At 30.9% G+C, this 23,806-nt stretch overlaps 3 protein-coding genes across 7 annotated transcripts; 2 read left to right on the forward strand and 1 right to left on the reverse strand.

Moving 5' to 3' along the window:
• The first annotated feature begins 1,706 nt into the window (after positions 1 to 1,706).
• On the forward strand, positions 1,707 to 7,005 carry LOC137810028 (telomere repeat-binding factor 2). 4 transcript variants are annotated; one of them, XM_068611146.2, is made up of 7 exons: positions 1,707 to 1,967; positions 2,660 to 2,935; positions 3,044 to 3,273; positions 3,774 to 3,858; positions 5,260 to 5,343; positions 5,739 to 6,088; positions 6,702 to 7,005. In XM_068611146.2, coding segments are annotated over exons 2-7 (900 nt in total). In that variant the 5' UTR covers positions 1,707 to 1,967; positions 2,660 to 2,785; the 3' UTR covers positions 6,703 to 7,005. The 4 variants fall into 4 exon arrangements, with proteins under 4 accessions (XP_068467247.1, XP_068467248.1, XP_068467246.1 ...); XM_068611147.2 differs by having other exon boundaries at positions 1,735 to 1,807; XM_068611145.2 differs by lacking the exon at positions 6,702 to 7,005 and having other exon boundaries at positions 1,739 to 1,807; positions 5,739 to 6,092.
• A 1,169-nt stretch (positions 7,006 to 8,174) lies between these two features.
• LOC137810033 (ADP-ribosylation factor-like protein 8a) lies at positions 8,175 to 11,262 on the reverse strand. The gene is made up of 6 exons (XM_068611152.2): positions 10,800 to 11,262; positions 9,926 to 10,007; positions 9,805 to 9,837; positions 9,572 to 9,693; positions 8,556 to 8,717; positions 8,175 to 8,407 (listed from the first exon to the last, which is right to left on the reverse strand). The coding sequence occupies exons 1-6, from the start codon at positions 10,835 to 10,837 to the stop codon at positions 8,290 to 8,292; spliced, it is 555 nt and encodes a 184-aa protein (XP_068467253.1). The 5' UTR covers positions 10,838 to 11,262; the 3' UTR covers positions 8,175 to 8,289.
• Positions 11,263 to 19,432: 8,170 nt separating this feature from the next.
• On the forward strand, positions 19,433 to 22,219 carry LOC137810030 (uncharacterized). 2 transcript variants are annotated; one of them, XM_068611149.2, is made up of 9 exons: positions 19,433 to 19,670; positions 19,823 to 20,004; positions 20,204 to 20,479; positions 20,591 to 20,649; positions 20,756 to 20,792; positions 20,892 to 20,963; positions 21,064 to 21,214; positions 21,313 to 21,480; positions 21,564 to 22,219. In XM_068611149.2, the coding sequence occupies exons 1-9, from the start codon at positions 19,491 to 19,493 to the stop codon at positions 21,912 to 21,914; spliced, it is 1,476 nt and encodes a 491-aa protein (XP_068467250.1). In that variant the 5' UTR covers positions 19,433 to 19,490; the 3' UTR covers positions 21,915 to 22,219. The 2 variants fall into 2 exon arrangements, with proteins under 2 accessions (XP_068467250.1, XP_068467251.1); XM_068611150.1 differs by having other exon boundaries at positions 19,435 to 19,670; positions 19,839 to 20,004.
• The last annotated feature ends 1,587 nt before the right edge of the window (positions 22,220 to 23,806 follow it).

The raw sequence follows: 23,806 nt of genomic DNA on the forward strand, positions 1-23,806 counted from the left end.
AATATCAATCACTTATTACGTTACTAGTAAACTTTCTCTTCATCCTTCCTCACTTTTCATTCTTATTTCCTTAGTTCAAACAACCCCACTTTTTACTTTCTTTTTCTTTTCAAATTCATCTTCAAAGCATAATAAGATCTAGACATTTTTTCAAAAAAGACTCATTAAAATACAACTTTTCAAAACTCCTCTTAAAACTTCACTATGTCTTTCCGACTTATTAAAACTCACATTTTCCTCCATTTCTTCTATAGAATTTATTTTGTAAACTTCTATTGTTAATTTATTTAGTTTTAATCTCCTCATTTTAAAATAATATACTTATAATTCTTTCTTTTCTCAAGTGTGATTTGTAAAATTGTGATTTTCAACTAGAAGGATAATTATAAGTTATTATAGTATAATTTTGATTCTTCAAGTGAGGAATTCAAATATAGGGTTAAGAGTTTTACATTGAACATAGATGAACAATATATAAGAAAAAAAATTTGCACCTTCATTATCTTAAGATTTAGAGTTCGAAATTTTTCTGATCAACATCTCCTAAGTTATATAATCCAACCAATAGGATTTTCGATCAACTATAAAGTTGCCATTATATTGTGTAAAATGTTAGATTTCGTGTTCCATAGTACATTGAATTTTCTTTCCTTTCATGAACCTATAAATTTGGCTAATAACTATTAGCATGAATGAACACCATTCTTTTTTGAAATGTAACTATACGGTTTGAAACAAATTCTCAACAATAAGACTGAATTCTATAATACTCATTTAAACTTAGAAAAATACCAAGTGAAGGGACAAGTTGACGTTATGCTTTTCAAATCTTTATTGAGTTGCAATTGTTGTAGTAGAGTAAATTTCAACTTTCATCACAAGTATGAAACACCTTATTGAGTTTCAATTGCTGATATGTTGAAAAGGAGAAGATCTCATGCATTCATATCTGATAACTCTAACATGTATACTTTTTTTTTAATCGATATACTTTTTTGCAGTTGTAAACAAACAAAAATAAATCGATAAATGACTATTATAATTATGTTTAAATAATTATATATTACAAATATATATCTAATCGATGGTTTATCCTTTAAAATGATTTTTTTTTCTTACTTTAAAGTCACTAAATACTATATCATATTGATTTTGGACCTTCTAATTTTAGCAATGCGATATCATCATGTCACCAAGATATCATTTTTAAGACGTGATTGGTTGTAGGGCTTGCCAACTAAATTTGATAAAACATTTTTTTTTTCATTTTAAAATGATCGTATCATGTTATGGAAATAATTCCTACAATGCAAGTTTGAATTTTGCATACAAATATGAAAATATTTCTATAGAAAGTTACATAATCGGTTGTATCTTTTATAAGTAACTATAACATGACTTATTAATATTTATATTTTTTCATTACAATAAAATAATTAAAATAATAAGTATAAATAAAATAAATTACTAATAATAAAGAAATACATTTTACTTTACCTTCAATTTTTATTATATTTTTTTAATTGAAAAACCACCTTTAAAATGTGCTTAAACTCTGGAGTAGTAGAGCACCCATGGTGGTTAATCTTTTATAGAGTTGGGTGGATCCAGATCCAGTCCAAAAGGAAAGTAAAAGAGGGAAAGAACGGGACAGCTCAAAATAAATTTCCATAAAATAAAGGGATCCTTTAGCAATTTAAAAAAATATGGAAATGCAAGTTTTTTGTCTGAGAAAAAACAATCTTAAAACAAATAAACCAGAAGACATCAATTATTTTTTCTCTCGTTATTCTCCTGTTCCTCGCAGGTACCAATTCTATTTATCTGCGTGTATGTACTCCAACGTCTCCCAATTCACATCTTTGCGCGATTCTTCGATGCTTTACATCTTCCTCCGCTGATTCTTCTTTAATTTTCTTCCTTTTTTCTCCCAAGTCAACTAAATTTTGTGCCATCTATATTTCCAGGTTAGTAAGTGTGCACGGATATAGTTTATGCATCGCGGATTATTTTCTCTGTTACTTTTATTCACTCGGATTTCATTAATCGTGACCTGTGCGAGTTGAAGAGTTGTCACTTTTCGTGGTCATTGTGTTTCTTTAATTAATGTAAAATTTACGCGTGCATAATGAATTTGAAACCGAAACAATAGCATCACTTGGGTTTTTATTTGAGGCGGCGATGCAATAACCCTTGGAGGTAATTCCGTACTGTTGCTAATGTTATGAGAATTATGGAATCAGATGTAGAATTAGAGGTAACTAAAGGTGGTATTTGGTTGTGTAACTCTTTCTGTGTGGGTATATGCAGTGCTGCATAGCTATTTTTGCAAGGACCGTTCTAATTGTATTGCCATTGCAACAAATATGCCCAGTTTTTTTCCTGGTCTAGATGCTTCTGACAATGTTGTAACTTATAACATTTCTCCTGATAAATAATATGAAGTGCTGGTTATTGGGTGTTCCGGAGTTGTTCATTTTTCAGAAGTTGGATGTCTTGTGGATGAGATTGAAGTTAATTGGGAATTGAAGTCAATGCTTGATGAGGAAGATCTTGGGTTCTGTTTTTTTTTTTCAAATGTTTGAAGAAGGAAATGCGTTTAAGTATGAAATTGTCTTGTTATTTTATTTATCTTTTTTTTTACTCTTATGCCTTGTAGGTAAGTTAAGGGAGAGTTTTTTGTTGGTGGATGGACATGCAGAAGAAGGCAGCACTCAACTTCCAAGCCTTCCACTAAAACAAAAGCAGAGATTTTGCTTCATAGAAAGGTCGCGGACTTATTTTAATGGGTGCTCCTAAGCAAAAGTGGACTGCAGAGGAAGAAGCGGCATTGAAAGCTGGAGTTGTCAAACATGGGGCTGGAAAATGGCGCACCATACTTACCGACCCCGAGTTCAGTTCCATTCTGCGCATGCGTTCTAATGTTGATCTCAAGGTAAATCTTTTTGTGGGCCTAGAATGTTACTACTACTACTGCAAATGTGATATGAGCCTACTGGGTTGTATTAGTGTATAATTATGTGTGCTTTAAACTGTGAAACAGGACAAATGGAGGAACATAAATGTGACGGCAATATGGGGATCAAGGCAGAAGGCAAAGCTTGCTCTTAAAAAGAACCTACTACCATCCCCCAAAATTGACAATAATCACATGGCCTTGAGTACTGTAGTTCAACGCGACAGAGGAGCTGCAGATTCCAAGCCTTTGGCAGTTTCTGGTGGAATATCTCCTAATTCAAAGGAAAAAGTATCAAGGCCACAGAACAACTTCCAGTTAAATATATCTGCCATTTACTCTTGACAAATAAATGGTCTACTCGGCTTAGTTGCATTAATCTTTTTTTGAAAACTGTATGAAGAAACTTGTATAATTTTATATTATACTTCCCTTACAAGTAATTAGTTCTAAGATTGCATAATGCAGTGCACTAGTATATAACTTTTTTAATGAATAGAAAATTAAACCAAGTTTCTAGAAATTAGCTATTTTCCATGTTCCATGAGGAATCTTGTAATTTGATTCTTCATTTTCTATTGATTTTTGTTTATTTAATTTCACGGTGTGACTTTGAAACAAGTAAGACAAAGATACACTGAAAATATGATTCACTATTCAGTTGCTTATTGGTAAATAGTTATCTTCTATTGTTGTTACTTCTGATGGCAACATCCCGTCAAATTTTGTGGTAATTTTGCTGAAATATTGAAACTACTGTTAATCATGACATTGTGCATTTCAATGACAGCATCTGTTTGCTTTTTAATAATGTCAGGTTGGATACTCTTATATTAGAGTCTATTATCAAGTTGAAGGAGCCAAAGGGTTCTGACAGGGCAGCAATTGCTTCATATATAGAGGTATTTGTACTTCAATTCCTTCACTTATGATCATAGAATCTAAACATCTCGGGGAACAAATGATGATCAAAGTGTTAGTGCATGTAAACTTCAATGCTAAAAGACTATTTAATTTCTTCTGTTTTTGGCTTATTCTTCCTGTTAATTTCTCATGGATAGATTTACAAATTAGGGAGTAAATTGTTTTCGTTCATTACTCTGATATCAAATAATCTCTCTTTCCATAGAGACCTTTTCCATTGATTGATTTATTACTTATGTGACAAAGGATATGTATGTACCAGTACCCGTGTTTTCTTAATTAAGTTTGCAGCACACACAAAATGCATGAAATAAGTTTTGAAGTATTTCTCTCTGTGGTCCATAGAGTTATATATTGGGTGTATTTAGCAAAAACTAACTAGTATCTGATAAGCCAACTTGTAAATGAACATAACTACATTGATTTTATTGTATAAATAAGATTTGTGTTTTTTAGACAAAAATATATTATTATATAATTATAACTTTAGATTTTTTAATAAATAATTAAATTCTTATTAAACTTTTTAGTGCTTTTGTATTTATTTTTAAAATATTTTGTATTTATTTTTTAATTTAAATTACTGTCGTATTGATTTTCTTTTTTATAATTTTCATTGCATGTGATCTTCCAATAGCGTCATGTAAAGAAACGTTGGTTACTTCAAATTGCAAATTGTAATGTTAAATTTTTTTTAACTTGAACTACAGAAAAATTTAGAAGGTAACTCATAACAAATACTAAAAACTGTGCAATAATCAATCATCTATGTAAAATTTGAAAATAGGTAATGTATTAAAATATAAGGAATAGTAATAGATGAAAATTAAATAAACTGCAAACTAGTTAAAGGAAGTTAGAAGCTCTTAAAATAAGTTATTTTGAGCTATCTTACTGAACATTTTTGTGCTGGTCAAACTAGCTTGCAAACTAGCTAAAGGAATCTCTAACTTATAAGCTAGAAGCTCTTAAAACAAGTTACTTTGAGGTATCTCACTGAACATTTTTTGTGTTGGTCAAACTAGCTTATAAGCTAGTCAAATAAACTTGTAATTAGCTTATTGGTCTTACCAAACATACTCATTGTTTATTAATGATCTCAACTTGCTATGACATGTAACTCCGAATTCTTTCTGCGGGTATCAAAAGATTTTTGCTTGTAAATATTTCTTTACTCCAGGTCCAAATAGGTGGTCTCACATGGCAAGCAATAAAAGTTACTAACTATTTTGTCCACCCATGTTTCACAAATTCTTAACATAGTTCAACCAATAGTAATTTGTTATTTATTGTTCTTTTTTTACATACCTGATTTGTTTGTAGAATTATTAAATGCTGTAAATAGTATCAATTAAAAAAATTCATTATGTGCTCATCAGGATCAATACTGTTCTACGCCTACCCTCAGAAAGTTACTGTCAACAAAACTGAAGCACATGGTAGCAAGTGGAAAATTAATGAAGGTGATTTTACTATTAATTAAATCCTTATTAAAAAGACAGAATTTTGTTTGAATTATTGGAATCTATTTTCTCAATAGGCAGCATTTTTACTTGAAAAACTTTGTAATGAAGCAGAGTCAGCCTGGATAATTTTTTGGTGTTGAATGAGAGATACTTTACTAACATGTTGACGTTATTTACTCAATGTTATAACAGAATTCTGTTCTCTTGTAGCAGTTGAACTGTGCATATCTAGCAGTTCTTTGACAAGTGTGAAAAATCTATTTCAAATTTTGAATTGATAAAATATTTCCATTTAATTAACTAAATTACTGTTAGGTAAATATTGGGTATGTGATTAAAACCAGTATTTGGTAAGTTGATCTGAGTGAGACATATCTAACGCGTAATGACAGGTAAAGCATAAGTACAGGATTGCAACAAATTTAACTATGTCTGAGAAAAGAAGATGTTCTTCCTTGTTACTACTGGAAGGGAGGCCCAAAGATTCTCCAAAAACTGAGAAGACTGGTGTCAACATTCTTTCAAAATCCGAAATTGATGCAGAGCTATCAAAAATGAAGGGTGTGACACCACAAGAGGCAGCAGCAGCTGCTGCAAAAGCAGTTGCTGAAGCGGAAGCTGCCATTGCCGAGGCTGAGGCAGCAGCTAGGGAGGCAGATGCTGCAGAAGCCGAGGCAGAAGCTGCACGAGTGTTTGCAAAAGCAGCAATAAAGGCACTAAAATGCAAGACGCTTCACATTTGGTAAACCTCCTTTTTCTTACCAGGAAAAATTAGTTAATGCCTATTACAGATTCATTTCCCCTGCTTGCGGACAGTGGTTACTATGTCTACTGTAATTGTCCATTGTCTATTCAATTTAACAAACCCCACAGTGGTTATTATGTCTATTGTAGTTGTCCATTATTTCTCATTGTCTATCCAAATTAACAAACCCCGTGCCTGAAGGCTCCTCACATCCCAAAGGTATGGGGGAGGATTACTGTAATCAACCTTCTCCTAGTAAATGCAGAGACTGTTTCCAAATTTGAAATCACAACGAACTAGTCACAAAGGGCAACTTTATTATTGTGCCAGGGTTGTCCTTAGAATAGCATGTGACAAGGTCTTAGTTAATAGTTAAAATCTCTTCCTTCTTTTGACCCAGTTTCTAATTACTAGTGATCTTAATCTTCCTTATAATAATTGCCAACCAAAACCCTGTGTCTTGTGAAAAGATCCCAGTTTTGTTAAGTAAAACGATACGAGTGAAAGGTTTTCTCCTCGCTTTCATTAGTACCACATTATTATTGTCCTGCAGAAAATTGGTTTCTGTCAGTTCTTTTAGCTAACAGTTTGATCTTGCAAATGTGTACAGATGGTGTCAGCTTCTGCATTGCTGATATGACCAGCTCATAATTCTGCTGCTAGACTTCCTGCATGTGTTCAATTACTGTACATAGTTTAGGTTTGTAAATTGGAATATGCGGGGATTGATCCATGAAACATTTTGTCAGGAGTCCTTAGCGTATTATTTATTATTTTTTTATCTTATTTTAAAGAAAGACAATGAGGCTAGAATACAAAGTATTAGTGGAAGAGTGGAAGTAGTGATTGAGTGTTATGATGGAACGGGTGCTAGACATCCTCTAATAGTAAATGGAATACAACTTTTATTAGAATTTTCCAGTGCCAATATTGAGTGTCACTTTCTTGTAGGTCATCATTTGTACACAAATCTTTTCTTTAAGTTGTTGCCTCATTACTTCAACTATATTCTACTAATACTTCTTTTTGAGATTTGTTAGAAGTGAAACTTAGATAGGTGGTATTCTACAGAGAGCTTGGTTTTGTGGTCTAAATTTACTGCTTCAACTCGAAAGTGTGAATCAGCTTTATTTTTATAATTTTACTTTAAATACTACTTCTAAGTTAAAATTATTAAAACAACTTTTAAAATCCGGCTTTTTTGCATGTTAGTTTCGCATATCGGTGGTATAACTGGCAAAAGCGACATAATGGGATATATGCTCCCATATTCATATTTTAATAACGCGAATAGTGATTAAAAATACAATTTAAAAAAAGTCGTATTTGAAAATATAATTTTGAAGTATTTCTTCTTTTAAAATAAAACAAAATGAATTATTATATTTTAATTTAAAACTTCAACAGTGAAGGTGTGAACCAATGGAAACTTTACTAAAATAAAGATTTAAAAAACGACTTCTAAAAATATTGGTTTCAAAATGTAATTTTTTAAAAATATTTACCTAATTCAATAATTGTAAAAGAGCTGACCCCTTTCGCTAAAATTCCCTCCAGTTCTAGGAGACTTTATTGGTGCTTGATTAGCAAGGTTTACAACCTTTCGATAGTTGAGGATTGAATGATGCACTTATGATAAGCATTACTTAATGATCAGGCATAGTAGTTAATGTATATTTGAGAGGTATTTTGCTGATCATGCTTTTTCGCCAAACATGATACATGAAGTCGAGTTACTTTCGTTTAGAATATGTAGAGAGCTGGATGTTTACAGCTATTTTTCAACCAATGTGTTAGAAATTTGCTTGGGTTTATAAACTAACGCATAAACCTACCTTTCATTTTCAGCCATCATTCAATATGAAATTAGAGCAACGAAAATTATGAATAAATCTCCAACTAATTAAACCTTCGAAACAAATAAGTGAACAGACTGACAGCACAATGAACGCAGTTAAATGAATTTTAATGATGTGGCTAAACCTATGACACAGTGTGATTTGCTCATAATGTAATCCTTCACATGTATGTCATCCCGTTTGATTACCTATCGGACAAGAATGATATTATATTACAAAGCATCTGACAAAGGAAAAATAAATTAATCAACAACTGAGTTAGACATGCAAATGCCTCTAGTAAATCCAGAAATTTGTCAACCATAAATTACACTAGAGTTCAAAATAGAAAGAAGGTTTTCAGCTTTTTGATTTGGAATGCTTTACAAGCCAGTCTATAACAGTGTCAATATTGGTCGAGTTTTTGCACGAGATCATGAAGCAGCAAACTTCCCTGTCAGTGATTGACTTCAATTCCCTGCACAACAGTCCTTTTCAGCACTAAAGTAGTATAAACAAATAGGAAAGAAAATTGAAGTAGAAAATCAATTCTTAAACAATTTCATTCTGTAACTTTCTACAATTAGTTTACTCCTTTATTGCTTCATACTTATATTAGGTCTTACATTTGGTCAGTCAACGCTTGCTTAGACAGAGCGCCCGGTTTGTCAATCTTGTTCCCCAATACCAACAGAGGAATGCCACTCAATGATGGTTTGCTCAGCAAATCATGAAGCTCACTTCTTGATATGCTAAGATTATCTGAATCGGCAGCATCAACAACATAACTGCAGAAAATATCGTATTATGAGAAGTTGCTAAGTTGAATAGATTCAGCATTAGACTGCTAGCTCAAAGTGTAAATTTAAAACAAGGAGCATGCGATCCAATTATACAAGTACAATGGATATAAGAGAGAATTCTTAGCAGCAGCAGTTTTTGAAACAACCAATGAAAATTGCATTGAAATATAACGAAGTCTTTTCAGAACTAGACAGTAGCAGAGCATACAGATGAAAGTTTTAGCTCTTTGACCTATGATCATTAAAGGATAATCAAAGTCTGCGCAGAGTCTCAAGAAGGTATAATCTACACACTTCCTTGCTTGCTGTACATATTTATTTGATCATTATACCAAAATATTTAATGACAAGACATTGATTAAGACATATTGCTTGTAGAAGGCACAAATGGTATCAACTACACCCCTTCATGGATAGATAATATTATTATTATATATATACAAATACGCCAGGGAGGAGCTCTTTACTAGGTCATCTAAGCAACAAGTGGTTTTGCATCGCTGCCATAGATAAATGAAGAACATTGTTCGCATTCAAGGAAGAAGAAATAATCTTAACCACCACTTATCATCAAACAAGACTATGCACTGTGATTAGCAAACAACTATGAACTGCAACAAACAGGAATAGACCTCATGTTGATCACTAGACAACATGAACACTGTATGTACACACACACATGTTCATTACCAATACAGCTCTAAAATTATAAATTAAACACTTATCAGTTGCTTGTATTAGTATAGGCATGTAAATTATACTCAGAGAAACACATGCAAGGGCGCAAGCACATAAGGAGAGAGAAGAATTCAGAAAAAGATAAGAAGTTTGTTACATACACAATAGCAGAAACTGCACGACAGTAACGTTCCCACATGCTGCGGAATCTAGGCTGCCCTCCAAGATCCCATAACTTTATTGTAACGTTCCCTTTTGTCACTTTCCTCATATTGAATCCCACCTGAAATCAGAGAGCAAATCGATCAGAATGTTATTTGCCCACGATACATAGAAAATGTCCGTAAAATTGAATAAATGGATAGCAAGAACTGAAAGCATTTGGTTCACTTACAGTAGGGATCATGTCCTCACTATAGCCACCAGTCTATAAACAAAAAAAAAAAGATATTGTCAGTGAGTCAACCCCAAAGATAAATTTTCTAAGTGAAAGCCAACGTGATTATTGTACTTACAGCGACTACATTTACAAGGGAAGTCTTTCCAGCATTTTGAAGTCCTATCAGAGATAACTCCATCTCCTGCTTGAAGAATAGGCTGCAAACAAATTTACAACATAATAAGCTCATGTTTTCTTGAAGAAAGTAATTCACGAAGTTCAGATCATGTGCATAGACCCTAAACCTAAAAATATATAATTCAACTTCCAAGTGAACCTAAAAGTAAAAATTTGTGTCATTAAAAAGAGAAAGCAATATTAGGGCAATCAAAAGCAATTTAAAAAAGTTGTGCTTCACACAAAAACGTATTTTTGAAGTGCTCTGTGATTGCCTTCCATACCAATTACCTTCCATCATTTTTTCACCAGTGATTTCCATATCTACCTTTATTCCAACAATGTCAAGAAAATACTCTTCTCAATTAGTTGGGGAAAAAAAAGGATCCTACATACATACACACACGAACACAAATTTCCTATCCAGCAGTTCCCCACACTTATCCAAAATTCAGAAGGCAATAACTAGAGGATTTAAAATATCTCGTTTGAAACAAAACGATTCCCGAAGCATATGAAAGGTGAAAACATTTACAAATCTTGAAAACACTACTCACATGATATATAAACATTTACATTGAATACAAAAATATTGGAAATCAGTAGTCGAAAACATAAGACCACAAACAAGTCCTCCCTCTGAACAATAACAAAACCTCAGAGCCATTCATAAAGAATACACATTACAAACTATCAACGCACTAAAATTATAAAAAAAAAAAACACACACACAATTACCAGAACCCTGAAAATGAAAAGGCGATGAGTGATGCAAAGAGCCAATGAATGCGATAAAAAACAAGAACTTGACTACTTTGGTTAAAAAGAATTACCTGCGAAGCCAATTGAGAAAAGCTTCCCACAATCCCATTGGTTTTTGTTGAAAACAATTCTGATCGCAAAATTATGCAAAGAGAGAAACAAATGAGATCTACGATTCCCCTCTTCGTCGAGCACTTAGAGAGAGAAAGAAATGCAATCCAATTCACCCTTTCTCTCCCTCAAACCTTTTCTTCCCTCCGTTTCCACTCTCTATACAACTCTTATATACCAAATATACGAACCGCACTTTATCTTTAATCTTCAACAATATAATATCTTTAATAATCTCATTTTATCGTTTAGTATTTTCCAAGATCTAACGGATGCAAATATTTCAGTCAATCATATCGGTTGATTGTGGAGAGTTCCATAATTACGCAATGCAGGAGATTGTGACTCAGTTATATCCTTAATTAGACCCTGTGTTGCAGTGCCACGAATCAACCATACCCAAATTCTTAGGAAACCCATCTTCGGATAATGCCAAATAATAACTATCTTAAATTATCATAACCAATCGTCACAACTGTGTGCTGGACACTGTCTCAACTTAAAATACATACCAAAACGTTATCTCTATATTTTCAAATAATATTCTTATTTTCTATCAAAGTCACATACTGTTATTTAAATTTAATACGTCTTTATCATATACATATACAATATTAACCAATTTCATCCAATAAAAACGAGAATGATCTGAGAATTTTATTTCCAAGAAAAATATCAATGTTATTTGATTTATCAAAAATATTGTTAAAAATATTTATATAAGCTTCAAATTTTTTTTTATTTTTTTCAGTAAAATAACTAATTTATTCTGATATTAAATAATAATAATACTAATTTAATAAAAATAATATTATCCTTTTATTTATTTAGTTTGAATTTTATAATAAATTTAACCAATCCAAACCAAATATAGTTTCTATGATTAATTCATATGACTTTTTAATATAAAAAATCAAATAAAATAGAATTGAATTCCAAATTAACTTCTTACGAGACACAACCAAATATCTGTTAGTTAATAATATTATTCATTATTTAATATATATATATATATATATATATATATATGAGTGATCAACATAAATTTTTCTACTATAAATAATTGAAAACTTATTAAATACTTTGAAACACTTAATCAAATATATTTTATTTAATTTCACACCATGTGATTACAGAGGTGCAATAGAAAACCAAATTAGTATAAAGAATTACATCACCACTCTTTCTCAAACTTTTCTACAAATGTAATTTATATATAAAATTATAAAAGTTTTTTAATGATTAGTCAATATCAAATTTCTTTACGTGGATAATAGCACGCTTATTCGTTGCCTTATTGATATATGATGAGTTAAAGATATTCACACTATATATAGAAAATTTGTTATTTTTTTCTAATTGAGATTAGAAATAGTGTCTTTCTTAACTTAGTATGGTTGGTTATATAAGATAAATTATAATAGTAACAATTCCCCTATAAAAGCATCCAGAATACACTTTACATATTTTCAATATTCTCCTTATTTATTAATATTCATGTACGTTTTACGAAATTCACATTATTTTTTATAAACCTTATCCATTATAAAAAAATATTATTTCCAAACAATATGGAGATTTATTTTAAAATATAATATTTTATATTACTCTAATAATATAAATTTTAATAGTTTTTTATTTATTTTTAATTATAATTCTTCACCAAAACAAAAAAAAATATAGAACATTAATATAAAGTCTTTTAGATACAAATTGTAAGACAGGATATAAGACACGTCCATTAAAATTAGGGGTGTTAACGATTGGGTTTTTCAAAATCCAGAAAAAAAAAATCAATAAAATAGATTAAAGATTTAAAATTTATATCTAATTTAACTTAAATTAATTTTGATTTGTTTTAATTCAATTTAAATTGGATTATATCTAAATTAAATTCACTTTGTAAATTAGATTAAATTTCAGGTGTGATTGATGTAATCAATCTTATATGTGTATCAGTTGGACATAAATCCAACTTGATTTGCCCTATTCCGTCTTGATCCCACATGAGTCATACTTGACCTATAGTTAGTTGGACTCAAGTCGATCTTGACCCGACATAACCTAATTTTGATTGAATTTAATCTGACCTAGGTCCAACACAACTTGATTGAAAGTGGGGACAAACCAACTTAGCTAGACCTAGGAATGGGTCGACTTAGCTTGAACTGACATGGATTGGCCCAATTTAGCTTAACATGACCCCAACTCAACATGGGCTCGATGTCTCCGCCAAAAAATAGGCTCAACTCGACTTGGCCTGACCTAGCCCAATCCTTCTTGATCCCAACCTACACTCACGTCGATTAGACTCAGTCTTACCTAGACCTTGGCCAACTCCATTGAATCAACCTGATGTAAGCTCGATATCGCAATCCAATAAGGATTCAACTTGAATTGACCATACTGACTCTGCTCAACCAGGGTTTGTGCTAGACTTGAGCTCATACTGACTTTCACTAAACTCAACTTGACTTGGCCTTGAGTCGACTTAACTCGATCCAGGGATGAGTTGGACTTCAGCTCGAGTTGACTCTAACTCAACTCAATTTGGGACCGAGCTTAATTGGTTTAACTTGGGCGTGAGCTACACTTGAGCCCAAGCTGACTCTAAATCGACTCGACCTAGTCCTAAGCCGACTTGGACTGGTTCTAACTCAACTCGTCCTAGGCGGGCTTACTCAATTTGACTTGGGTCCGAGACAAATTGACTCAACCTGAACTTGGTCTGACTCTAAAAAGACTTGACCTAGGTCTGGGCTGACTTAACTTGATGTGTATCCAAGCTGAATCAACTTGACATAGACATGAGTCGACTGAACTCAACCTGGATCATGGTTAACTTGACTTGACTTGGGTCTAGACTGAATCAACTCGACTTTTTTCTGGGACGACTCGATGTGTGCTCGAATCTATTCGACTTGACCTAAGCCCAATCTAGTACTACCTTACTTGGGTCTAACTCAACCTACTGTTTCATAACTTAATACAATTGAGACATTCTTCGATTTTGATTTTTTAAAATTCAAAAGCTTATTCAATCTATATCCAATCTAAATCTAGTTATTAGTTTAGATTTAAAATAAAAAATATATGAATTTGAATTTAAAATCAATCCATTTATAACTTATTTACATGTATATAAAAGTTTACATACAAAATTCATAAGTAGGTTAATAATGATTTATTTAACTTACAACGTCGTCTCTGCACTTATATAAAATACAATCACAATAAAAAATCGTTCAACAAATAAAATTATCAAACATTAAAATTAATATATAATTCTAAAAAACATAATCATAACTCATGATGCATAACTAATTCTAGAGACTCTATTTTGTTAATTTTTAAATACTTCAGAATCAATATGTAGACTTAAACTCAAATAAATATCCGATAGTAAATATTACATATATGTTTTTATATAAGATTTGTATTAAATATATCTTAATAAAAATTAATATTTAAATCAATCTAAATACTTTTTATGTACACATTGATTTTAGTTCCAAATGAGGGTAGATTTTGCACAAATAATTATAAATTATCTTATATTTTAATTTATACTATTTAAACCATAATTAAAACAAAAGTATATCGCTTTTTTTTATATGTTTAACATTATAAAACATTAATATACACGAAATAATCATACCTCATAATAGATAACAAATCTAGCAAAAACTTACGTAAAGTGAAACTCAAAATATATATAATAGTAAATATGATACATATGCCTTCTACGATACTACTATAAATCATTTGTCAAATTATAGGAAGCAGATAAAGGAAAGCATGAACCAATAGATTAGCGACCAAACCAAATCACATTGTCGTAAAAAGGATGGTCACGCCAAAGAAACACCCATAAGTTTACGACGTTTTCGAGAAGCAAATTTTACAAACCATTAAACCATCGCTATACAACACTGACCACCGACCCAATTTAAGCCTCTAATTAGAATAATATTTTACGTTCTTATCTCTCTCCATTATTTTATACATTATATATTATATCTGCTACATCTTTTTCTTTAATAATGATATAAATTGTTGGATAAATAATATTTGTCGTGGAAATCACATGTTCTCGACAATGATTGTGTTGGCATAGTCATTTGGGTCCACAGCAATCATATCCACCGCACCAATGGTATTCGACATAGTGAAACCTGCATTGATTAACATTGAGTTTGGGTTCGACTTCACTTAATTTTAGTACGACAAAAATAACTAGGCTATGATTCGGATAAGATGAAGATCCGGTGCATAGTTGAACATTGGTAAATTTGGGTCCACGAATGAAGCCACGCTCTTGGGCCTCATCCATTCAATAGAAAGCCAAATTCTAGCTGCACATCTTTTTAATTATAAAAACATCCTTTGATAAATAGTATGGTATATTTTTCTTTCATTTATAAGAAGTAGAAGTTGATTGCTTCTGGTGGTTGGTGGTAAATATCACTAATTGTGATATGTTTTTTGGTATTTTTATTAGTGATATTGTATTTTTGTTTGTTTGTTTTTTTATTTTTTTTAAAAAAATAACAAAGTAAAAAATTGAGTACAAAACTCAAAAATAAATTTGGCCTTATTTGAGAAATGTTGAATACTAATCATCTCACACGTTCAAATTAGTCTCTCAAATATTACGGTTGGATAAAAATGAAAGTGTTATAACTAAAAGGGAGATATGTGGTTGAAAGAGAGATATAAACTTCTCACAATACAAACTTCACAGCAAGCAAAATTCTCACAAACCTAATTTTATTTATAAACTAATAAACACTAACAAAGTTCACATGTCTATAATTTTTTGGTCAAGATTTTCTTCTACAACTTTTTGGTTAAGATTGTCTTTTGCACTATTGCTAGCACTCTCATTACGATAAAGAAGAAACTCCATTAAAAAATGCATGTAGAACTGTCCACACTATGTTTAATATATTGAGAATGGATGGAAGGGTACGAAAGTAAAATTGCATTTGTACCTCTTATGCCCAGTGTAATCCGCGCAAATCTTCTCACTTTTATGAGTAGTAACAAACCGTCTCACTCCCTCATCCACACTAACACCCTCAAACACACTAAACCAAAGACACACTTCTTGCTCGAGATTATTTAAAAATGTAAAATTATGTTTTGTTTGGAATTATTTAAATTTTTTTTAAGTGTTAAAACCAATTTTTAACTATTAATAAAAAAGTGTACGAAAAAGTATGGAAGTGAGGAAAAATTTAGTCGATAAAATTCAATAGCCCCATTCACATTTGTGAAATGCGTCTATTTAGCTTGAAAGACCCTTATTCAAAGCATGTATATATTACCAAACATATATATAGACAAAATTGACATATATGTTCGTAAGCTTTTAGTAAAATGTAAACTTATTTATTTTAAAAAAATATCTTTCATCCTTCTCTTTACCGCAGTGTGACTTCTCCTAATTTCTAATAAGTCAGAGTGAAAAAATAGATATAATACTTTTCAACCTTCTTTTATAGAAATACCTTTTTGTGGGAACTAAAAAAAAAGTCTCTTCTTTATATATATACACGTTATATATCTATGCAAAACATTTTGGCACATGGATCCAAATTGGCTCTTGACAATTTCATCATAGCCAATAAACAAATATTAGGAACCATTGGTTTTAGAAAATATTTTTTATTTTCTGTTTTAATTTTTAATGATAAAATACTATTTCGTTTTACTTTACTTTTTTTTCCTGTTTAAAAAATATATATAAAAAAGAAGAAAGTAAAAAAATAATAAAAAGTAGTATTGACTATTTATAATACGAAATTTTAAAATTAGGAACCAAAGTGAAAATAAAGTGACATTTTCCTAAGTTAATAGTGAAAATGAAAAAAATAATAATAATGAGTTTTTGTTAAATTAAATAGTTAGAAAAAAAACTTTATTGTGATAATAATCTTATCTACTCGAAGATGAACTCCCTATATTATTTTAGTGGGCACCTTCATAGAATTAATGTTGTTTTTTTTTCACTTTTCTTCTATCCTAGTCAGTTCTTTTTGTATATTTATGTTTTTGTGTACTTTTAACACACATTTTTTTTACTTAAAAATCAAATATATTAATATTTTATTTTAAAACTTTGTTTATATTATTTTTTATTAACAAAATATAATATTTCACTAAATCTTTGCTTGACATGATTGAATAGGAAAATATTTGTATGACACCTAAAAATTAAAATATATATACTTGACAATTCATTATAATAATATTTTAAATAAAAATATTAATTTATTGCATTGTCATGTGAATGTTTATTAGTGTGATTGTGTCAACATATCATCATCCAAATTAAATGCACTTTATCCGTTTAAACTTTCTGTTATTCTGAAATAAACACCACTTAAAAAGAAAATTATGCTTTGAGAGTTGTGTATATCTCTTGATATATTGGTTTTAGAAAAAAAATATATATATTAAAAAAAGTAAAATTGTAATTAAATAATATAAAAAACATTAGTATTATTAGTTGTAAAGTGAGTGTAGAAAAAATGTTAAATGTCAACATATCAAGGTTCTATTTTAAATGTATGCGTGTGATGACTTCTAGCAAAGGATGAGTTGCTCCATGAAATTCCAAGGTGAATTGATTGAAGGAAGCTTGGAGGATTTGCACCGAACCGGAAGATATCAAATGAAGAAAGAATAAATTTGAATTGGAGGAAGTGCAAGAGTTGCACATTCAAGGTTGAAGAAGAATAAACTTGGCTTCCCTGACTCTAGGTTCTTGAATTTTAGAAAAGAGAGAATGAGAAAAGAGAACAACAATTATGGATTTTCAGAGTTTCTTTACTCATATATCAAGTATGAATATATAATAAGGACGCAATCCTATTTATAATAGGAATTGGGAAGGGAAGGTAGCTTGCAAGTGAAGCTACATTAACTTTCATATCTTCCTTTTTCTTTTCATATGATTTTTTTTTTACTATACATGTTGTTGTAGCATTATAAACATTATTATTACTCTTGCTCCCATCAAGATAAATTTGTCCCCTTCTCCTATTCCCGCCTACATATAGGATATTTTAAGAAATGAATCTCTTTTACTAGTGGGATTTTGGGAAATAGAAAAGGTGATTTCATTATATTTCTGACCAGGAATATGGCTTACTACAAGAATATTTTTTTTAGTGTGATAGTTTTGAAAAGACAAATTGCCTATCAGGAGGTGCCAATTCAAAACCTTATGGTAAAATAAGAACAACCCCCACGTTCCCTTTTTACCATTAGCTAGAACTTGTTTCACTTGCACATAATAAGGGATTCAAACAACAACTTCAAATAGAGTATCAAGAAGTACCACTTGTGGAACCTAGCCATCCATGCCTTTTGGAAACCCTAGCTTGCTTCCTAAGTTAGGTTTTCTAGAAGCCTCTCCTTTCCTTTTGATGAGTTCTAAACATGCCTAAAAAACAAAGGAAAACTATGACAAAGAATACAAAGCAAGAGAAAGGAAATTTGTTCCATTTTCTACAAAATTATACAAGGCTTAAGAGAGAAATATATTTTCATGTGTCTCCGCTCTTAGTTTGAGTTGTGGCGACGGACTTTGTTTAGATGAATCTCAATTTAAAGTTATTGTCACTATGAAATAAACAATATTTTAAAGGAAAATTATGTTTTGACAGAGTTGTATACAATTCTTGATGTGATGGTTTTAGAAAAAAAATATAATCAAGAATAATTTTGTAATTAAATAATACAAAAAAAATATTAAAGTAATAGTATTGTTAGTTGTAAAGTGGGTGTATAAAAATGTTGGATGTCAACGTATTAAGATCCTATTTTAAACATATATGTGTGATGACTTCCTTCACAAAAGTTTTTTTTCATAAATATATTTAGAAAAAAGGTAAAAATAAAATAAAATTTCATACACAAAAATTATAATAAGAAAAATAATGTAGATAAGTTATATGAAAAATATTTCTACAAATTAATTAATACATAAGTTCATTTTAATTTATAAAAATATTTATTTTTCTTCTAAAACATGGTATATGTCTTGTATTTCTTATTACATATCCAATTAGACCAATATATAATCTGAGTTGTTCGTTCTAAGCATCTCTGTGAAAGTTTAAGCAGAACGCAAGCTATTTATTTAAAACAATAAAAGAGAATTTTTATAGAAATTTTCATCCATTTAAATAAGGGTGCCGGGGTGTCTGGTGCGAATTCGAAAGAAAGGTATATATGCAAAAAACCACTTTGTTTTGTTCATTCTGTGATGTGTATAGTTGAAACTAGGTAGTTGAAAAAAGAGGACCCAAAATAGAGAGAAATAAAAGACAAGGATGCATAAACATAGGGTAACAGAGCATGCATGCATGCATGCAAACCATTAAAAGCGGTTAATTCCTTCCACTTGACGAACCAACTATTTCGGCTTCTGATTCGTTACCTCCTTCTCTAACACTTCCATTTGTCCTTCCTTCACTCTAACAAAAATGTTGCACTAAACCATGCCACAAGCTGTAATATTCTTACCTTACCTAGGAAGTCACATTTCTCACTCAAAAAGTTGTCACAATTTCGACCCACCAAATGTCGTCTTTTCTTTTCCCCTTCGCTAAAAAACCAGAAAATAAACTAACTCTACCATGCTCAACTCAACCAACCGCTTCTTATTTCTTCCTTTGTTCTTCTTCCTCGTCTTTCAACAAACATGGTTAGCCTCAGGGTCCCCCGTTCGTCAAAACACCTTCCATAGACCCGATCCCTTGCAACATTTCAAAGACTACAATGGAGATTTCGACGTTCGAAACAAGCATTACGTGGCTGTGAGTACTTTTTCACTTCAAACCAGTTTCTCTATTATCCATTTCTTAAAGCCTGTGCTATATATATGTTTATTTTAGTCTAAAGAAAACAAATAACGTGTGTGTGATCATCATATGTATGTTTACTACACTTGCTTTCTGATCCTTTTCAGTCTGCCGCATTTACAGGAGTCCATGGATACGCATTTGCCTGCGTTTGGTTGCTATGTGGCATGGTTTTTGCCATTTTCCTTCTAGTGAAGTGTCTATGCGGTGGCTCTTCTTCATTAACTTGTTTGGACCATTACTGTCTCCATATTTTCTTTCTACTTCTCTTCTTCACATCTCTCGCCATGTAAGTCTCCTTTTTTAACTCGCCACATTATTACATTCTCCAAAATTACTGTAGTTTCAACATGATCACAGTCTTCATTGAAAATTTGTCACATAAAAATCCATTAGTGATACTTCTAGATTGTAGAATAAGTTTGTCCATTGTACAACCAACATTATTGTACAAAACTGCGATTGAGGCAATTTGGGTGGTTTGACAGAATTGCTTCAAGTTTTGTCCTTACAACGAGTCAGAAGACCCTGCGGAGGACAGAAAAACTGAAAGAATCTGTGGTAGGGATAGGAGAAGATGCTCTTAGGACCCTTGGCAGAGTCATAAAAACCACGAACCAAATGCAGCTTCTTTTGCTTCCGTACAATCCGCAAATATGTGCGAGTTTGAATTCCACCACTCAAGACCTCAGAACTAACTCGCGTGTGATACGCCGTTTTATTGACAGAAGTGAACAATCATTCGACCAGGCCACTCATACTTCGTATATACGTTTTCCCTTTCAACATCCTTAATTTTGGATATGCTGATTGTGTTTCTTGCTCTCTCTACTAATTTAAACTTTTTTGTATCTCGCACTCTTAATGTGACATAGGTATGTGGCGCATTTCGTTGTTCTAACTGTCAATTTGGTGACACTGGTTGCAGCAATAGGTACTAATCATTGAACAATTGGTTATAATATTATACCTGGCTAATTTCCTTAAACTATTGGTTGAGATTGATTAATTCTTTGCTCAATTTGCTGTTTTTGACTCAGTTCTAATGCTACTGTATTGGCGTCCTGGGTTTATAATGTAAGACAGAGTATCATTTTCCACGTTATTTCTTAACTAACAGCGTAGTCAATCTGCGTTACATCATCGTATGAATTATATTTTCTGCATTATTTTCAGCATTATTTTTTGCTTTTGGATCTTAGCAAGCCTGTGCTGGTTCTTGACTGGCTTTGATTTTTTCCTTCACACGTAAGTAACTTAACCGCTCATCATGGTTGAGTTAGATTTTGATTCAAGTAACGGAATCCTCTTTTCAAGTCTCACGACGTTGTGTGAACTGTGCACGCAGCTTTGCAGAAGATGCATGCTCTGCTTTTGAAGACTTCGAAAAAAACCCACAAAACAGTAGCCTGGGATCGATGTTGCCGTGCATGAATGAATCTTTCTCTGGGAAATTGATAGCTCAAATTGGCTACACCATCCACAGAGTTGTAGTTGAGGTACAAAATTTGGTTTCTTCGTTCAGAATTAGAAGGGAATGAATTTGTTTCAGTTCTAATTTGTTATGTTCTAATATAATGATGTTTTTGTGTCTCAGTTGAATTCTAATATGTCGGTGATTTATCGGCTCTTAGGAGTAAGTGAAGAAAATGAAGAAGTCATGGGAGTCATAAAAATCTGTGACCCTTTCCCTGCATCCTCAAACCTGAACTACGTTTCACAGAGCTGCCCTCAGAATGCCATTAGGATCGGTGATTTATCAAAAGTAAGTCTTCACTAAAACGTATTTTTACTCTTGTTACTTTTGCAACACCATACTCATAATTCATAAAACGCGTTTTGGTTTAGATTCTTGCAAAGTTCACCTGTCACGAAGAGGGCACAGGAGAAGAATGCAAAAAAGAGGGAAGATTTCTTCCTGAAACCTCGTACAACATGGCTCATGCCTACAGCAGATCCATCCAGGATTTGCTGGATATATATCCAGACTTGCAAAAACTGTCAAAATGCACAGTTGTGAAGAACAAAGTTGCTGACATTGTCTCAAATCAATGCAAGCCAATTAGAGTTTCAACTAAATTGTTGTGGTCATCTATGTTGTCTCTCTCCATTATCATGGTAGTCTTGGTATTCACCTGGGTGGCAAAGGCTCTTCAATGCTGGGGAAGACCACTTTCTATATATTCTAGGACGCCATAATCAAGATGAGAAGTTTTATTAATTTTCAAACTTAAAAGGGTAGAATATCACATGTAGATGCAGTTTTTTGCTTTCCTTTTTTTTTTTTCCTTCTTATGGTTTTCCCAATTTCTGCCTAATAATTATCAAAGAAAATAACAGTCATGTAGGTCGAAGACAAAAGTTGAACAATAGTGTAAATAATTGAAAATGATTTGTTTGAAGTGTGAATATTGTATTGGAATAATAAAAAAAGAGTGATATATTGCATTGTAATGACTGTATATTGGTTTTATGTTTGAATAAAGTTTGTTTTACACTCCAAATATCAATTACAACTACTTTATAACTGTTTTATAGAATAAACATAAAGATATCATTGCTCTTTTTATATTTTTGAAGTGAGTTTTGCTCTACTTATATGAAGTTAACAATACAAATGCTCTATTTTTTTTTATACATTACTAGTTTTATTTTAAAAGCATGAAAATGTTATCAAGGCATTTTTCAAAATTATTCACTAATTTATTAAAATCGTAAAATCAAATAAAAAAATTACTAGCACTCCTCAGAGAATATATGGTGACTCTTGAAATTTTATTTAATGGTGAGATGCAGAGATAGTTTATGTAATTTTTCATTCAAATTTTGTAGTGTTTATTGTATAAAATTTCATAAAGTATTCGGACCAATTTTATCATAAATTCCAATTTAAGGAAAGATATGAAAAAGAAAAATGTAGTTGACTTCTTTATAAGTTAAAATTATTTTATAAGTGATGTATCTGTTTTACTTTTTAATAAATATTTTTAACGGGTTAATTATTATATATTGTGTATTGTCACAAACTTGATTTAATTTATAAATTAAAAACACGTTTTATTTTATTTATTTTTAATTATAATTTTGTCTAAGTTATCAAATATTTAATTTCAATCTAAATATAACTTAAAATGCAGATTGAGATGAGATAGTGTTCATGGTAATATTTCCATTAAAAAGTTACAGTTGGTTTTCTATAATGTATTTTTAATCTCGTACTTCTATGGCACGTGTTTTAAGCTTTTGGTTTCAAATTTTATTGAGAGACAGATTTTTACAATTTCAATTTGATGAGCTTTTATAAAATTTACTTAGTAAGGGTTCTATTCAACCATGTGACACTGATTTATGATTTTATCGTAAATGAATTTTCCTTTAAGTATTGTAGTTAACATAATTAAGAAAAAAAATCCTAATTAGTAGACATGCATTCTCACACCATAAATGTGAATAATTTATTTAAAAAAGAAGAAAGTTTAAGAGCTTATCCAACAAATTTATTTAAATTTATCATTATCATTTAATACGTGTCTTATTCTAATATCTAATATTAAATATATTTTTAATTAATTTTATTAATCTGAATTTTAATTCAATTTAATTTATCAATTCGCTAAAAAAATTCTTAACCATCTCAATTTACTATTATTTTATTTTAATCCATATACAATCTATGTAGCACAGACACTGATACGACATGGACACGAACACAGAGATATGCAAAATCTCTAAAATGTAGGACACAGAGACACAATTCTATATATTATATAATTATGAATTATATAAATTGATAATAAAGATTTATGTGCACAAGTATGTTCCATATTATTTTTTGAAGCAGAAAAATGTTTTTCATGACTTGTTCACACAGATTTGTTTCTTATTTTTATAATAATAATAACAATTTATACAATAAAGTTAAACTTTTTAGAAAATTAATGTATTTTTTCTTTTTAAAATTGTATTAGAACCGTATTAAAATTGTCAGAAATCTAACAAATACTTTTTAAATTTGACATTTTACAGATATGTGTCATACGAGTGTCAATATCCGATACTCATATCAGACACGGACACGCCATTTAAGAGAA

Source organism: Phaseolus vulgaris, chromosome 2, assembly GCF_051622355.1.
Source record: "Phaseolus vulgaris cultivar YP4 chromosome 2, ASM5162235v1, whole genome shotgun sequence".
In the NCBI taxonomy this organism is placed as follows: domain Eukaryota; kingdom Viridiplantae; phylum Streptophyta; class Magnoliopsida; order Fabales; family Fabaceae; genus Phaseolus; species Phaseolus vulgaris.

Coding starts and splice junctions, on each gene's coding strand:
- LOC137810030 (XM_068611149.2), top strand. CDS start 19,491: ATGCTCAACTCAACCAACCGCTTCTTATTTCTTCCTTTGTTCTTCTTC. Junction 19,671..19,822: donor GAAACAAGCATTACGTGGCT/GTGAGTACTTTT, acceptor GATCCTTTTCAG/TCTGCCGCATTTACAGGAGT. Junction 20,650..20,755: donor GACACTGGTTGCAGCAATAG/GTACTAATCATT, acceptor TTTTTGACTCAG/TTCTAATGCTACTGTATTGG.
- LOC137810028 (XM_068611145.2), top strand. CDS start 2,786: ATGGGTGCTCCTAAGCAAAAGTGGACTGCAGAGGAAGAAGCGGCATTG. Junction 2,936..3,043: donor GTTCTAATGTTGATCTCAAG/GTAAATCTTTTT, acceptor ACTGTGAAACAG/GACAAATGGAGGAACATAAA. Junction 3,859..5,259: donor CAATTGCTTCATATATAGAG/GTATTTGTACTT, acceptor TGTGCTCATCAG/GATCAATACTGTTCTACGCC.
- LOC137810033 (XM_068611152.2), bottom strand. CDS start 10,837: ATGGGATTGTGGGAAGCTTTTCTCAATTGGCTTCGCAG. Junction 9,694..9,804: donor GTGAGGACATGATCCCTACT/GTAAGTGAACCA, acceptor CTCTGATTTCAG/GTGGGATTCAATATGAGGAA. Junction 8,718..9,571: donor CGTGCAGTTTCTGCTATTGT/GTATGTAACAAA, acceptor TATTTTCTGCAG/TTATGTTGTTGATGCTGCCG.